Below are 16822 nucleotides of genomic sequence, written 5' to 3' on the forward strand. Positions count from 1 at the left end.
CAGAGCCTTCGGCTGGAGCCGAAACGGGATTTCAATCTGAGCTACTTCTGTCATTGGTCAGATCCGCGGCTCTGAGGATGTCCTTGGAGCGCTGAAAGCCACGTGACCTCTGATGGCAACTAGGCATAGGAAAGTGGTCCAGTGCACTGAACCCCCATCTACCCACACCCCTCGCCACCACCATACAACCCAGTCTCTTCCCGATCAGTGTGCCCCCACCAAAGCCCCCTCCGCCCTCCACCGGTCCCCTACATGGCACACCCTGCCCTGAACTGACAGTGCGCTCCAGCGCCCCTTTATCCCGCACTCCCCGCCCCCTCAACATCCACCCCTCCTAACTTCCCTGCCACAGGCGCTGCTGCCTTCCAGAATGCTAGCCAACACTTGTAATAATCCAGTCAAGTCGCTTGTGGGAGTGAGGACTAACGTCTTTATGAACCCTCACGGGCAATGTGTGCTTCTTTTCGGGGGGCCCCCCTGCAGGCACAGCACCTTACCCCCAAGGCATGACTTCCTTGGTTAGATTTGCAAGCACCACAGTGCGCGGCCGAGCGCCTTTACTTCACACCTCTTGCATACTACACTCTGTAATTTTAGGGTGAGTCCCGTCTCTGAGGAGTTGACTCTGGTCTCGGGCGAGGTGCGTTTATGGAAGAAAAGTGAGTCGGTGACTTCTTTTGTATTCATCTGACGCGTATGGATAAAGTGTGCCGAATGGATCCCCACAGGTTGGGGGGAGCAGTATCTCAGGCAACGGACTGAGTTTGTAACAGACTGCCGGGCTAACCTCTGTGGCTTTTCATTCCAGGATTAGATATTTGATGAACTGTCAGGAGGAATGACTCTTATACAACGCTAGACATTTCTGTGGCAAGACTTTGCGCCTTACTTTAACATGGTGTTGTTTGACCTCCATGACAATTCGCCTACTCATTTATATATGCTCCAGCTCATCTGAAAGAGGTTTGAGGTGACAAGCCTTAGAAATAAAAACCAGATGTGATATCCTGCAGCCACTGATAGGAACACATCTACTTTACCCCCAGCAAGCCGCAAGGGACCGCAGGCCAATTTCCCTTCGCAACACTGGCAACTGTCTCCTGGCAAACAAGGCAAACATCCCGTATAAAACACCCCAGTGAGCAAAAAAATGGAATAATTTTAACTAAGAGGCTTTTCCCCCAAGCGGATGCTGACATTGTATTTGCTCAAAAATGTCCCTGGCATTTGCCTGGTGCTGCATACAAGTCATTCTGTTCCAGGGAGAGCTGAGCTCTAGACCGAAGTGGGGTAGAGAGCCTCCCTGAAGCGGACAGAACGATAACCTCCTCCATGGAACCTTCTTTAACCTCCCAGAGTTGACCACTGTGCCTTTGACGCCCCTCAAATATGTGTGTACCAAAGCAGGTGTTCATTTCCGTGTGACAGCTGCAAGGACAGGGTTGTGTGGACCAGAAGGTGGGTTGTAACCAGCAGAGCACTTGGCACAGAGTCTGTTTTCGGTGAAGCCTTGTCCCCCTGAGACCTGACTGTGGCTGGTCATCCAGGGCCCCAATCCCACAGCAGGGGCGCACAGAGAACAAGCCTACATCTCTGCAGGAACAACAGTTTTTTGAGCCCAAGAAGGGCCCCCTTTTCTTCCCAGATCTGTTTTCCCAGGATCTCCCATCCTGCCTACAGCCAGGGTTTCAAACTGCATTTTGATCCTGGCTCCATTCCTCACAACTTATTTCAATTTTTCTAGATCCATCTTAGTATGCCCTACCCCAAACTGAACCCAAAACTCTGGATATGCTCAGACTCACAGATCACCTTTCTCGTTTCCTGGTCTCCGTGGATGCAGCCCCAGATTGCAGTAGCTTTTTGAGGGGTTATGTCATCCTCTTAAACTTGATTAAATTTTGCTGTGTACTAAAACCCTAAAATCGCTCCACATGTTCTGCTGCTAAGCTTGTCTATTTACACACTTAAACTCTTTGACCCAAACAGAAGATCTTATATACTTCTTGTTGAATTTCATCTTTTTAATTTTTTTTTTTAAGATTTTATTTATTTATTCGACAGAGATAGAGACAGCCAGCGAGAGAGGGAACACAAGCAGGGGGAGTGGGAGAGGAAGAAGCAGGCTCATAGCGGAGGAGCCTGATGTGGGGCTCGATCCCATAATGCGGGGATCACGCCCTGAGCCGAAGGCAGACGCTTAAACGCTGTGCCACCCAGGTGCCCCGAATTTCATCTTTTTAGATTCAGGCATCGTTCAAACCTTCAGGGATCTGGAGCTCTGGATTCTATCATCCCAACCTCTGCCACTCCCCCCACCTATAACCTCTGGGAGTCTGATGACCTGTGCTCCGTACCTTCATTCAAGGGATAGAGTCAAAGGCAGGAGAGGACCGAGGTGGGAACAGAGCACTCCAGAGCGACAGTGACCCCAGGGGCATCATTTTCTCAGTAGGGCCATTCAAGCATTGAGAAAGCTATCTGGCCATGCTAGTATCTAGTATCAGCTTCTTGACTGCTTTTAATTGACCCTCTTTCTGAAATCCACATACGAACTTTACCAGAGAAATCCACACTCTGCGGACTCACTTGCTTATGGTGAACTCATGCGGCCTCGGGCTGATCACAGCTCCCTTTTCCATTCCTTTCATACTCAATTACAGATTCTTTACCCAAACTGCAACACGCAAACAACCCACCAGGTTCAGATTTTAGAAGATACTTCTTTCACTAATTTTAAAAGCAGGGGCATTTGTCCATCCAACTCTCCTGTACAATTCTTGAAAGAGCCTTGTAGACAGACACCTCGTTTGCAGATGTTCTTACTGTCTGGGATCTTACTGCCCCATCGCACCTGAAGGACCTTGCATCTTTTTCATCTACCTTGGTCTATTTCTTCTTACCTTGGGGTTTCCCTTTGTCACGTTTTTGCTTAAGTGAACTCCCCTACCAGAAGTGACCCTCCCTTTCAGCCTCTGCCCATTCAAACCCTGTCCCTGATTTGGGCTACCTCTCACCCAGGACAACATCAGTGTAGCCTCCCCAGATGACCTCCAGCGTAAGTGCTCTCTCCTTACTCTGAACTTTGACCCGCTCATGCTCCTTACTATTTATGCCCAGAAAATTTATTGTGCAGCAACTCCCTCTGCCATGGTAGTCATGGTTGCTTTAATATGAAGCTTCTAGATCTTAGAGTCAATGATATTAACTTCTAAGGACTCTAAGTTATTCTTTACTAGAGACATAGGTTGTGGGAGGAAAGGAATACAGAAATCCACTACCTAGTACATACAGAGACTACTACTTACTGTCCTGTTACTGGCCATTAGTTTTGGTTACAATCTAATGGTGGGAAGGTACTCATGCTGATCCTGCCACACTCTGCCCTAGCCATTACCCAAACTGTTGGCTGGAATTTGGGATGCAGCCTGTGACCATGAAGCAGAATGAAACTCACTGGCTCACACAGAGGTCAAACCATGGACTTGGCTTCACTAATGCCAAGCTCCAACCAATAAAGAAGCAATAGTCCCAATGGTACGGCTCAATCCGTTGGTTCAATCCAAAAAGGATACTCCAATGTGCCTTCAGTTCTTCAATTTTTTTCAAGGATTCTTGAACTTCCTTCCATACTTGTTCATCACCAGTGAGCATATCAGCATCCTGTTCACGCCAAAAGAAGAGAAGAGAAAGGATGACAAATTATTCAGTTAAAAAAATGGGCAAAGAAAAAAAAAATGGGCAAAGGATCTGAACAGACATTTCTCCAGAGAAGATACACAAATGGCTAATAAGCACATGGAAAAATGCTTGACATCATTAGCCATCAGGAAAATGCATATCAAAGTCACAGTGAGATCACTTCACTTGCCCCAGCTTGCCTATAAGGATGTCAAAAAGACAGAGAATAACAAGTGTTGGCGAGGATCTGGAGAAACTGAAACTCTCATGTATTACCGGTAACAATGTGAAATGTTGTGGGCACTTTGGAAAATAGTCTGACAATGTCTTCAAAAGTTAAACATAGAGTTATCATATCATTAAGCAATTCCGCTCCTTAGACACATACCCAAGAGAAAGGAAAACACATGTTCACCCAAAAACTTGTGCATCAATGTTCACAGCAGCATAATTCTAGCAAATAAGGTGGAAACAACGCAATGTCCATCAACTGCTGAATGGATAAATAAAATGTGACATATCCATACAATGGAATAGTACTGGCAGTGAAAAGCAATGAATTACTACAACACGGATGACCCTAAAAACACCATGCTAAGTGCAAGAAGCCAGTCACAAAGGGCCACATACTGTATGATTCTACTGATACGAAATGTTCAGAATAGGTAAAGCCATAGAGACAGAAAGTCAATTACTAATTGGCTAGGGAGCAGAAGCGGTTGGGGAGAAGTGGACAGGTCTGCTAACAAGGATGGAGTTTCTTCCTGGGGTGAGGAAAATGCTGTAAAATCCACTGTGTTCATGGTTTCACAACTCTGCATATACTTGCATACTTTAATTGACTGCTTTGTATCCTATGTGAATTATATATCAATAAAGCTGATATATATCAGGAAGGGGAAGAAGGGCAAGAGAAAGAATCATTTGTTTGGAGACCTACAGGTACTCGAATCAGAAATGTAGTTACCAATCAAGATGAGTCTAGGAAAGAGCAGGAGTACAATGACAACACCCATGTGAACTTACTTTGATTTCTGCAAAAACTAAAAGGAGGAGGAGGAGGAAGAGGAGGAGAAGAAGGGAAAAGAGAAGAAAGGACAAGACCCAACAATTTAAAAAGCGATTCGATCGGGCTCCTCCGCTGGGAGCCTGCTTCTTCCTCTCCCACTCCCCCTGCTTGTGTTCCCTCTCTCGCTGGCTGTCTCTGTCAAATAAATAAATAAAATCTTCAAAAAAAAGTGATTCAAAACGAAAGTGTAAGTTATCACTTATTAAATGTTGTCCTCTGGTTTAGTAAGCAGGTCCTCTATTTTTCCTGTGTGTCCACATTTTAAGAGCTCCACAGCCACGTGTGGCTGTGACCACCATATTGGACAGCACAGATGTAGAACAGTTCTATCATTACCCAAAGTTCTCCTGGACAGAGCTGCTAAAGAGGCCAATCAAAGGGTAAGAAATTGTCATCAGACACCATTCAGAACCAGGTGTTCAATATGCATTAGATTCTCCATGGGTATCAGGGAGAAGAACCATCCGAAAGTTGTATCAAATCATGGCCACATCATGGTAAAGGTGAGGGAGCGCAGACTTTTTCAAACTATAGAGATTTTTACACGCCTCCTAGGGGATGTTTATACAATGACTCTCGTGAGAACCACTGCCAGAGTAGGCCTGGCGGGAAGATACAGATCACTCAGGTGTGGCAGGGCAGAAAAAAAGAGGGCCACAGAGAGCCACGGACAAGAGATACCGAGAACAGGGCAAGGCAGTGGGTGCACATACGGGGAAACGTGTACACTCGTGTGTTTGTGTGCCTGTGTGTAGCAGGGTTTTATGGGCCTCTAAATATACATGTGCATATGAATATCTCACAGGGTGGTTTTTAAAAGGACACTGTAAGTGCGCCCTACTGTTTTGGGGTGAAATTCTAAATAAGAACCCAACTTTCGATACATAGGAGTGGGAAATGAAAGTTAATTGCTTTTCAAAAGGTAGACATGAATCTCCTAAATACCTGCCCTAATTCCATACTCAGCTCCTAAAGTCTCTGTTCCACCACCTCCCTCCAAAGCAACTGCCTAGCACCTCCCAGATAAAGCCCATGTGTTAAATCTTTTTTTAAAAAAGATTTTATTTGACAGAGAGAGGGAGAGAAGCACAAGCAGGTGGGGCGGCAGGCAGAGGGAGATGGAGAAACAGACTCCTCGCTGAACAGGGAGCCCAACGTGGGACTGGATCCCAGCACCCTGGGATCATGACCTGAGCCGAAGACAGACACTCGAGGAACTGAGCCCCTCAGGTGCTCCATGGCTGTTTAGGATGCAATCTTCCTGCTTTATATTTCATTCCTGGCAGCTCAAGCCTTAGGTTCTAGGCAAAACGTCTCACTTGTTAGACTCTACAGGAGGCAGAAGAGACCCCCACAGATGTCCTTGTCCCGGCCCCCAGAACCTATATGTATGTCTGGGTACATAGCAAAGGGGAATCAAGTTGTCGGTGGGATTAAGGCTGCTAGTCAGCTGACCTGAGAATAAGCAGAGTGTTCTGAACCCCCCAGTGGGCCCAGTGGAATCACAAGGGTCTTTCAGGGTGGAACAGGGAGGCAGAAGAGGTCAGTGATGTGATGTGAGGACCCAACTTCACTGTCAGTGTAGAAGGTGGAGGAAGGGACCCATAGACCAAGGAGGACAGGCAGCTTCTAGAAGCCAGCAAAGTCAAGGAAACAAATCCACCACCCACCCCGGAGACTCTACAAAGGAAGGTCGCCCTGCCAAGACCTTCATGTTTGCCCAGTGAGACTGGGTCAGGCTTTTGACCTACAGAAGTGTAAGGTCATAACTTTGTGTTGTTTTAAGACTGAGTCTGTATCTGTTACAGCAGCCATAGGAAACTACTACAGTCCCTACCACACCTGCTGTTCTCCTGGCCACTGGACCTTGGCACGTGCCCCTCCCTGCCTTGAACGTTCTCCCTCAGGAAATCGTGTCTAATTCTGCCCTCTGAATTAACCCAGCTGTCCCGAGCCACCGAGGCTACTCTGCATACCTCTCTTGGCACCAAGCTGTCCTTAAAGGTCAGCTTTCCTGTGGCCCCAGCAAGCCTCAGAATTTCTGGAGGGACCAGGACCCGATCGTATCTGTATTCCCAGTGCCAGCATGATTAGTTATCCGGTATGTGTTTGGTGACCAGTGAAAGAAGAGGAGTGATCTACGATCCACAGGTAACAATATTACAAGAATAAAACACCTTGACTCCACAACAGGAAAGAGAATGTCAACCAAGGAAACAGAAGGTTGTGTGTTTCATACCATGCTTGTACCTCAACTTGTTGTTAATATTTCTACATCGCATTATGTGGGAAAAGGCTGTGTTTCCCCTGTAGCTGCCCGTATTGGCTGAATTTCCAGATATGGGTCTAGAACATGAATGTGAACTCTCTCCCCAGCATAAGAAATCTCACACTAGCTCAGGACTCCTGCTCCCTGATGACAGCATCACAGCGATTTCGGGGCGCCCTGTGTTGACTCTCCTGGCTTCCGCCTCTAACATCATCCTCAGCCTCTGTGGCTCCCATGGCCCAGAGGTCCCTGTCCCCATCCGACCCGGAGTGGATCAGTGAGGCCATTTAAGTTCCCTCAGACACAGCTGTACATCAATACCTTAGTGCATTCCCTTAGCTATTTAAAAAAAAAAGGTGCCAGATGACAGGAGATAATCTCACCGTGACATCAAAGGGTGCCACTCAACACAATCCCACTGAACCGGCCAAGGGCTTCCTTTGGGTTTCAGAGTAGGAAGCGGACCTGCCAGGTACCGGCAGTGGATGAGAAATTGGGGTTTCTTAACAGGATACAGTTGGGCTCCGGCAAGGCTGTCTCCCCTTAGGAAAGACCACGGGGCTCTATCAGGCTCCAACATCAGATGCAGCCGTCCACATCTACTTTGTCTCCAAGACACTTACACAGATGTGTTCACTCGGCTCACGAGCACTGGACGCGGAAACTCTTGCACTGAGCTAATTTCAGATGGTTCGCATTAAAAGGAGAAGGACAAAGGCAATCTGCTTTCCAGGACTTCCTGTTATCCAATCCTCCTGCAAAGTCTAATTAGATTGGAGGGGAGGGAGAGGAGAATAGAATGGGAAATACAATTACTGGACACTCACAAACTTTTCCAGTAATTCAATAATTTTAGAGTCTCAAAAGAAGGCGAGGTTTTCCTGTGTTTTGTTTTTTAGGCAGAAGGAAGCTCAAATACAGTGCCTGCACTTAGGACAGAGATTTAAACTCATGAGGGGAACAAACATTTGCAGGGCCCGGACTGAGAGACTCTGGTTCGTGGAGAATGTACTGGGACTAATAGATTAATATACAACATCATTCAAAACCTTTATGATGCACAGGAAACATCTTTGCTGGAACCAATTTCCACCTCCTTTGGCAAAAACAACTGAAGCAATTCAGATTTAACTTGAGGGGAAAAGTGGCTCTTTCATAAAGTGGAAAAACAGCGGTTAAAACCAGAGCGTTCACTCTTCTATCAAGCACGGACCAGTCAGTGGGCATTACGGACTGGGGCAGAAGGTAAAGGAAGGAATGTTCACCACTTGAGGCACGTTCAGCCTGCTGCATGTTCTAATTAGCAATTAACAAGCAACTGGACACAGTAATTAGAACTCGGTGAGAGGAACACGGGCGTCAGAGTCATAACATGCAGATGTGAGTCCCCACTCCAGAGCTGTGTGACCTGGGCGAGGCGGTTATCCTTCCGGAAGCTAAGCTTCCTCGGTGGTAGTAATGCTTTGAATGGCTGCTTCTTCTAATCCTTCCTTTTGCACCCTCTAGAAGCACTAACATCACGAACGGTACCGTTCCTAGACTGAGTTTTCGATTCTCACCCTAGCGGGCGGGGTCCCTCGCAGACTGACTGGAGTCTGCTTTGCTTGGTGGGAGGAAGAACAGTCTTATTCTTTTTTATTTTTTTTTTAAAGATTTGTTTATTTAGGGGTGCTTGTGTGGCTCAGTCGGTTAAGCGGCTGATCCTAGGGTTCTGGGATCGCGCCCCGCATTGGGCTCCCTGCTCAGTGGGGAGCCTGCTTCTCTCTCTGCCTGCCACTCCCCCTGCTCATGCGCTCTCTCTTTCTCTCTCTCTCTGACAAATAAATAAATAAAATCTTTTTTTATTTTAATGTTTTTTATTATACTATGTTAGTCACCATAAATAAAATCTTTAAAAAAAAAAAGGATTTGTTTATTTAAGAGAGAAAGAAAGAGAGCACGAGCAGGGGGAGGGGCAGAGGGAGAGAGAGAAGCAAGCTCCCCGCTGAGTGCAGAGCTGGACATGGGGCTCCATCCCAGGATCCCGAGATCATGGCCTGAGCCAAAATCAAGAGTTGGATGCTCAATCGACTGAGCCCCCAGGCGCCCCGAGAACAGCCTTATTCTAATAGAGGATCATGAACCAACTTTGCCCTGCCCCCACAGCTCTGCTTATCACGTTCCCTCTCCCTGGAAGCTTCTCACTCAACTGAGTCATCCACACAAGCCTCCCCCATCTTCCAAGAAGCAGACAGAACGGCCTTTCACTTCAACAGGCTCAGTCCTCCGCGCACTTTCCACTGAGTTCCATGATGATTATGGCAAAATGGGAATAAGCTGACGCAGGTGCCAAGGAGGCCATCCAGGTGCCGTTAGCAGTCCCCAGATGAGATTAAATCACCTTATGGAGGTTATTTTCTTCATCGACTTCAGAAAACGGTGAGATCTCAGGGCCTACAAGCAGGATGCAGCGGTTTGTAAACCCTGTGTTTTCCCCAGCGCCCCGAGCTCCAGCCTCCTGCCCCTCACACCCTCCCCCTTCGCTGGCTGAGCCCAAGGCAAATGTCCCCTCATCAGGGCGGCCAGCCCTCTCCGACCAGCCGCTCCCGCCACTGCCTTGGACCCAGCCGAGGAGCCCTGGGGCAACGGGGGGCACTAACCCAGCCCAAATCAATGCCCATATTGAGGGGGGACGCATGGAGCACCCCGAGCCTCTTGCAGCAGAGTCCCCCCGAACCTCCACTTCGCTTTCTGTTCCCACGGTAGCTGTCAGCATTGGCCAGTGCCCATTTAACTTGGCTTCCCGGACAGAAACAAGATTCGATTGCAACTACAGATTTCCACCAGACCACACTGGAACCAAACGCAGGTTCACGGCTAAATCTCCAGGTACACAGAGTTGCCGGAAGGGGAATGTCACCGTGAGTGCTTCTAGGAAAGTGACAACAGCCCTGTGTGAGGTCAGAACATCTAGAACCACCAATGGCCTTTTCCAGCTACCCTGTCAACAACTCCCCTCCCTCGGTTCTGGGTACTCTTCTCCCAGGGACTAAAACTCATTCTCAGAGAAATAAGCTCCTTTGCTTATAAAATCAGGTCAGTTTAGGGGAAATAAAAACCAGTTGGCGTTTGCACACTTGGGGCAATGTGAGAGCCTACCCGGGTCAGTGGTGCTTGCTGAAAATCTGCCTTTGGTGCAACATTTAGTGCAAAACTAGCACGATTGGCCGATATACAAATGCAGTTAAACACTGCACAAAGACATTTAGGACGGAGACACTTCCTTGCACCCTCCTCCCAACTGGAAAGATGTGTTCCTGAGAGTACATAACGGGGATTATGTGAAGCAGAAGGCTCCTGGCTCAGCCCGCAAAAGCACATTCAAGCAAATTCTTTCTCCGTTTGTACAGAGATGATCAAATGGATGGCTGTGTGGCTGGCAACCCAGAAACTCCTAGCGGGGGCCCACTGGCCTCGCGTAAACACCACAAAATGGGAGGTTTGAGTCTGGGGGGAGAAAATGCCAAGATTTTACAGGAAAAATTATTCTAATAGCAACACTCATTAAGATAAAATATACCCACAAATTTCAGAGCTGTTTTTTTTTTTTAAAGATTTTATTCATTTGAGAGAGAGAGCACGTGCATGAGCAGGGGGGAAGGGCGATGGCAGAGAGAATCTCAAGCAGACCCTGCACCAAGTGCAGAGCCCAATGCGGGGCTCAATCCCAGGACCACAAGGTCACGACCGGACACCAAGAGTCGGCGCCCCGGGCGGGTGATGCTCTAACGGAGGTGTGAGCCACAGCTCTCCTCACCTGCAATCTCTCACCCTCCAGCTCTTGTCTCTCCTCATTTGGGGACGGCCGCAAACAGGAAAATGCTTTCTGCGGCAGCAGACAAGAGTCCCGTTAGGTGTAAGGGGCGATGTTCTGACAGCAAAGGTGAGGACAACTCCAGGATGAACCAGGATTTAAAACCAGGATGAACAACAGCATGATCTGGGCTCGGTGCTCCCAGCGTATGCAAGTGAGGGACAGGCAGCACCAGGAAAATGGAAATCAGGAGGCTGGAGCCCCCAGTCCCGGCTCTGCCGCCGGCCGCCGGGAGACCCCGGGACTAACAACGCCAGCCGGCTCAGCCTCTCCAGGTGAGCACCTGATGAAGGTTACCATGGAGATGGAAATGAATCATTCCCCTCCATCAGTCACCTATGTATACGGGGTCTGCTGTGCGTGAGGAGAGACCTGAAATTCGGAAGAGGTGAGACTCTGGAATTTGTGTTTGTACAACAAATGGCAAATACCTTCATTCTCTACCTTTCCTCGTCCCCTCTGCTTTAAGCCGAGTTTTCTCAGGTGGGAAAGGCACCAGTCAGAGCCCCGAGAGTATGCGGAGGACCGAACAAAGACGGCACCTCACCCAGGAGTGCTCTCTGCCCGGCCGAGAATCCGACAGTGATTACTGAATGCACACATTCCCTCCACCATTTGTATGTGTCATAGTTATGGGGGCAACACTCCAGACTCACACGAGAACATGGTACTGGCTCATGTGCTAACGCGAACACATTATCTAACCTGCGGTCCTGAGCCCAGGGAAGAGTTTAGTTGGGGTCCAATGAACCATTTCAGGTTATGAGTCCTGGATGGAGGTCTAGACAGGCTTTTTTTGGAAGTAATCCTAAGGGTCACCAAAGGAAAGTGTTCCATGTGACATCAGAACCTGTCCCTTCACGTTGGTTAATGTGATTTCCAATCACCTCCCTACCCTCCTCACAGCTGGCTTGCACAAACCCACCAGTTCCTACCACCACCTTGTAAGGCAGCACTGAAATCCTCAGACCATGCACCAAACAAGCAAAAAGTTCAAAAAGGAATCGGTCCCCGATGGAGGGGCAGAATTATGTCATCTCTCAGTCATATTTTCAAAAGGAGAGAGCCCGGGATTGCATTCGTCTCTCCGTGGAGAAAAGTCAGTGTGCTTCCAGTTATTCAAAATAATTCTGCAGTCCATGAACTAATCCGTACCAAGTTCTGCTCCTGGAAGCTCGGGTGTGGGGCACCGTGGAGGGCAATCACTCGGGCTGAGGGCCTGACAGGGGAAGGTCCAGGGGTGGGGGGGTGGGGGGAAGAGAAAGGAGATGACCAGATTCCGTGGTTCAGCTTTTTTTTTTGCTCCACTTTATACCCATCAGAGACCCCCCTGCACAGAATCACCAGGACTCAGATGCTCTTTCCTGGCAACCCTGCCTCCTATGGAAACGCGCGGCTGGCTGAGTGCACGGCGAGCCTTTGCCCCGGCGCCCTCCCAACAGAAAGCACACGTCTGCGCTTTATATTCCAGGAAACTCCAGTCTGGCCCTTGGCCAGGAGACCTCTTTATAATGTCAAAGATAAAAGCCCTGGCCATGTCTGGCACCCTGCCCTCCCCTCCATTCTCTCGTAACCATCTCTTAAACCAAGCATGCATTACTGTTCACAGGGCCTTCCAGACAAAGGTCTGGTGGAGCTTCGTAAACATTACCAGATGAGGATCCGAGGTGCCCCACTGCCCAGGAAGAGAAAGAGGGGCAGAGAGGGGCAAGGCATTTCGCAGAGGGCATGCTGGAAATCATGGGGAGACCTGGAAATAGATGCTTGAGTATATGCCCTGAATACCCCTGCTCCCAAGGAGCTGCTCACTGAGCCTGGCCGGCAGACAGTCGCAAATCTCAGATCTGCCCCAAATACTACAGGGACAGATATAATCTGGGCATTGATGTCTGACAAGGTCCTTCTTCCATTTCAATGTCCAAAATGACATTTTGGATATACGAGGTGGCATAATCCTCTCTTCTCATACCCCTTGCCCCAGGGAATGCTATGATGCCAGCCATGGAGGGTTTAGAAATCATTAGCTCTTAATCAGGTTTTATTTTCTTTTTGAGTCATACTTTGGTCAAAAGTATATAGCCCAGCTATTTTCCTTTAGCATTTTTTTTTCTAAGATTTTATTTATTTGAGAGAGAGAGCAGAGCGAGAGACAGCAAATGAGTGGGAGTGAGGAGCAGCAGACTGAGAGGGAGAAGCAGGCTCCCCGCTGAGCAGGGAACCCGACATGGGGCTCGATCCCAGGACCCCGGGATCATGACCTGAGCCGAAGGCAGACGCTTCACCGACTGAGCCACCCAGGCGCCCCTTCCTTTAACATTTCTGTTTTACAATCTGTTTAACTTTCTAGAATCTGCAAGAGTAAGATTCCAATATTAGTAAACGCTTATCATCAATTAGAATAGGCAAGGATTTTTCTTCTGGAAGTACGTGAATATGAAAATCCCTCCAGCTCCGTTCAAGAGTAGACAGAACTTCACCCAGAGAGCTCAGCATGGGGGTGGAACCTGTGTTTTGTCACCAATGGGCGCTGAACTGTTTGGGATATGCCCTTTTTTGTACAGCTCAGAGGCTTTCATTTGCTCTAGGGGGCTAGAGCGAGCTGACCTGCTGCCCCACCCTGCCAAGAACACACCCGCCTGTCCCCCCATCCGCACAGGGAATGTGCTCTATGGGATCCTGAGGGCTCTGACTTCCCTTCACACTCAGACCTATTAGCTTCTGTAGCCTTGGTTCTCTGCCCTGCTGTCCGGGTGTGACGCAGTGGGTGTATTTTATGAACTCCTGGAGAACGTTCAAGAACACAGGGGCCCGGACCCCACCCAGGCAAAGGACAGCAGCAGCTCTGGGGGGCGGGCGGCTATCTGTGTCTTTCGCAAGCTCTCCAGGTCATGCCGACGCGCAGTCAGGAACAAGGACCAGAGGCCTGCCTCCCCCACCACTTCTAACGTCTGTGATCACACTGTCACTTTTTGTGTCAACACCCTGAAGATTTGTCACAAGCACTTAACAGTTTAGGCTTTTCTCCCCCGTCTCCTCAAAATACTTGCACCTTCCATGCTCTCTGCATTTGCGCAAATTAGTTTATTCATATAAGACACAAGAGGAGATCAAGTTCACGGCACTATGAGTAATACCGGGCCCTTGAGACTGTCTTCGGTCCAACACGCACCAATGCTTCCCCCACGCGCACCGGACTAGGCATCGGAACTGCAGAGACGTAGGTGAGATCCGCCTGGCCTCGAGGGGCTTACAGTCTAGTGGTGGAAAGAGCCACTACACATATCATTTCTGGATGTTGCATGTGACGAGAGACAAGCCCTGGGGCTCTGGGAGGGAGCACAGAGCGGCATCCTTTCCTGGCCAGCCAAGGCTCCACAAAGTGTCCCAGGGAGGACGATGCTGGAGTCCCATCATGGAGGCTCTGGAAGACTCAGCCAAGACTCAGCCAAGGGGCAGAAGATGGCAGCGGGATGGGACATGCGGGGCAGGGGTGGTGATACGGGTGGGTGGTGCACCTTGACCCTCTGTGGTCCTACCGGGTGTGCAGCTACTGCTGTTTGGACTTAGACACTTTTTTGGGGGGTGGGGGTGCCCACTGGGGACCTACTTCAGAATACACCCCAGAACTGAAAACAAAATGCTGAATCAAGCCATTGATAGAGGGACGGGGAAGGAAGCAAGGGTCTGGAGATGAGGTTGAAAGCAGGGTGGAGGGCTTGAGATGGGCTGAACTTGATCCCACGCGGGCAACGGAGACACGGAAGGATTTTAGGTAGAACTGGTGGTGTTCACATGTCTATGTGGAAATCCATGGAAAGTTGGAGGGACTGCAGGCAGGAAGAGTGAGGTGGATGTTTCAAGAGTCCAAACAAGAGGATGTGAACCTGGAGAAGGCAATGGCTTGGGGACAGGGATGGGAGGAAGAGCCCCTTTGAGAGAACTTGAGAAGGTACCAGCTCGGGAGGGACTCTGGAGCAGCCAAGCAGCCGACTCCCTGCCTGAGGGCATGACGAGGGCTGCAGGGAGTACAGGGTGTGGAGAGAAGCACTGAGGACACTTTCGGCCCCTGACTGTGAGCTACCTCCATCCCCAGTAGGGCTGCCCCCCCTCCCGGCCCCGTGAGCGGGAAATAAGAAACCAGAGCCAGCAGCCGAGCAAAGGTGAGAAGCACGGACTTGGAGGTCAGTGTCCTGGGGCGGCGGTTGGACCAGCTGCTGCTCAGTCCACGAGAGCGAGCCCCAGCGCTCGAGGAGCTAAGCAGGAGGAGGAGAGGAGGGCACAGGAGCTAGGGTGGGGGGATCCCCAGAGGGAGCCATGGCATGGGCCAAATGGAGGGGCATGGGGAGAGGATTTCGGGGAGGCTGCCAAACTTGGCAGCGGGCTCACCAGCATCCGAAGGGGACAGTCTCGGAGGCGATGATGGGAACGCCATCGGAGGAGAGAAGAGTAGAGAAAACAAGGAGACATGACATGCACAGATGACTCTTTTGAGGGCTTTCACAAATCAAAGTAAAAGGAAACAGTGGGTAGAAGCAAAAGCAGCTGTTTTTGAATCCCAGGAGAGAGCGTGTTCACGGTGCAGGGAAGGAGGCCGAGCCGAGGGAGAGGCCGAGCGGTGGCTTGAGGAGCGGGCTGGGGTCAGGGGCATGGGTGGCAATGACACTGGGCTCTGGCAAGGAGGTGCGTTTGCTCTGCAACAGGCAGGCGGGCACAGAGGGTGGAAAGTCGAGGGACAATGTGCCCACTGGGTTTACAATTTCTGTGCCTCCTGAAATCAGGAGGATGGAGCAGTAGTAAAAGCTGGAAATGCTGGAGGAGAAGAGGAAGTGGGCCACCCGAGGACACGCAGGACAACTCGGCAAGGTGGCAGGCCAGCCGAGGGGCAGGCCCGGAGCAGCCCATCACGCACCTGCGGGACCTGGGATGCTCACCGGCACGGCTCCGCGTCAGGTGCTGAAACAGTGGCAGGAACCGCCAGGAAGCCTGCTCACACGTCTCGGTCTCATGACGCCCATGACAGATTTCAGAACGGCCTGCCCATCTCTCTGCCCCCACTTCCAATGCATTTTCGGTTTGGGTTTTGTAATGAAGCAGCTGCAGTTTTGATAATGAGGGCACAGTCATCACCAATCCCTGTCGAGTCGCTGCAAGGGCACCCGTCCACCTACTAGGACAAGATCTGAGAACACGGACGGTAAAGGGCTGTTAAGCCTTCCCAGCAGGAAGCCAGGCTAGAGGATGGAATGAGGGGGTGTGTATGAAGTTCTCAGCACAGCAGCCAGCCCACAAGAACTGCTAAACACATGAGCTGTCGCGTCAGAGAAGGCGAGACCCAGAGCAGACAACACAAGGACATTCACAATAGAGAAGCAGTAATCTCTCAGGATAGCGTGAGAAGGCTTAGGAAAAACTATTCTAGTGCATTCTGGTGCTCCCTGAGCAAGGAAACAAGCAAGGAAGAGATGCATTTACCACTTGGAGGAATTGGTGAAAGAACAGCAGATAACAGAAAGAACAGAGATACTTGATTCTTAGGGTTTTTTTCCCTTTCCTTTCTCTCAAAATTACTCAAAAATAGGACAGAATGAACACGGCATTTTAGAAAAGGTCCCATGTTGAATTCCAGATGAATTATATCCCAGGGTCGTCAAAGAACTCTGCCAGGTGGCCATGAAACCACTGTTCTTTCTGCAGAACTGGGAGGAAGAGAGTGACAGCAGAAGCCCAGAGAGGTAGCTGACAGAGTCCCAAGAAAGCAGCAAAAACGGAAGTCTGTAGGATGGCAGCCTTTAGTCAGGAAACAAACTGCCCATCTCTGGCTCAAGCTTGTTGTGGCTTAAGAAGATAGAGTGTATCCACTAGAGATAGCATGGCAGCATCCAGAACAAATCTTGTCAATATGCACTCATTTTCTCATAAAGACTCCGGTTACCAACAGTGTACTGTAAAC

The 16822-nt window shown here is 49.6% G+C and overlaps 1 protein-coding gene across 5 annotated transcripts in view; it reads right to left on the reverse strand.

Moving 5' to 3' along the window:
* Positions 1-16822, reverse strand: part of SMYD3 (SET and MYND domain containing 3) — a 684303-nt gene that overhangs the window by 100194 nt on the left and 567287 nt on the right. For all 5 annotated transcript variants that reach the window (XM_026509552.4, XM_044387997.3, XM_057315667.1 and 2 more), the window contains one exon: positions 3576-3663. In XM_026509552.4, coding sequence (XP_026365337.1) covers positions 3576-3663 — 88 coding nt within the window. The remainder of the gene's footprint in view (positions 1-3575; positions 3664-16822) is intronic.

The sequence above is a fragment of the Ursus arctos genome, unplaced genomic scaffold, assembly GCF_023065955.2.
Source record: "Ursus arctos isolate Adak ecotype North America unplaced genomic scaffold, UrsArc2.0 scaffold_2, whole genome shotgun sequence".
In the NCBI taxonomy this organism is placed as follows: domain Eukaryota; kingdom Metazoa; phylum Chordata; class Mammalia; order Carnivora; family Ursidae; genus Ursus; species Ursus arctos.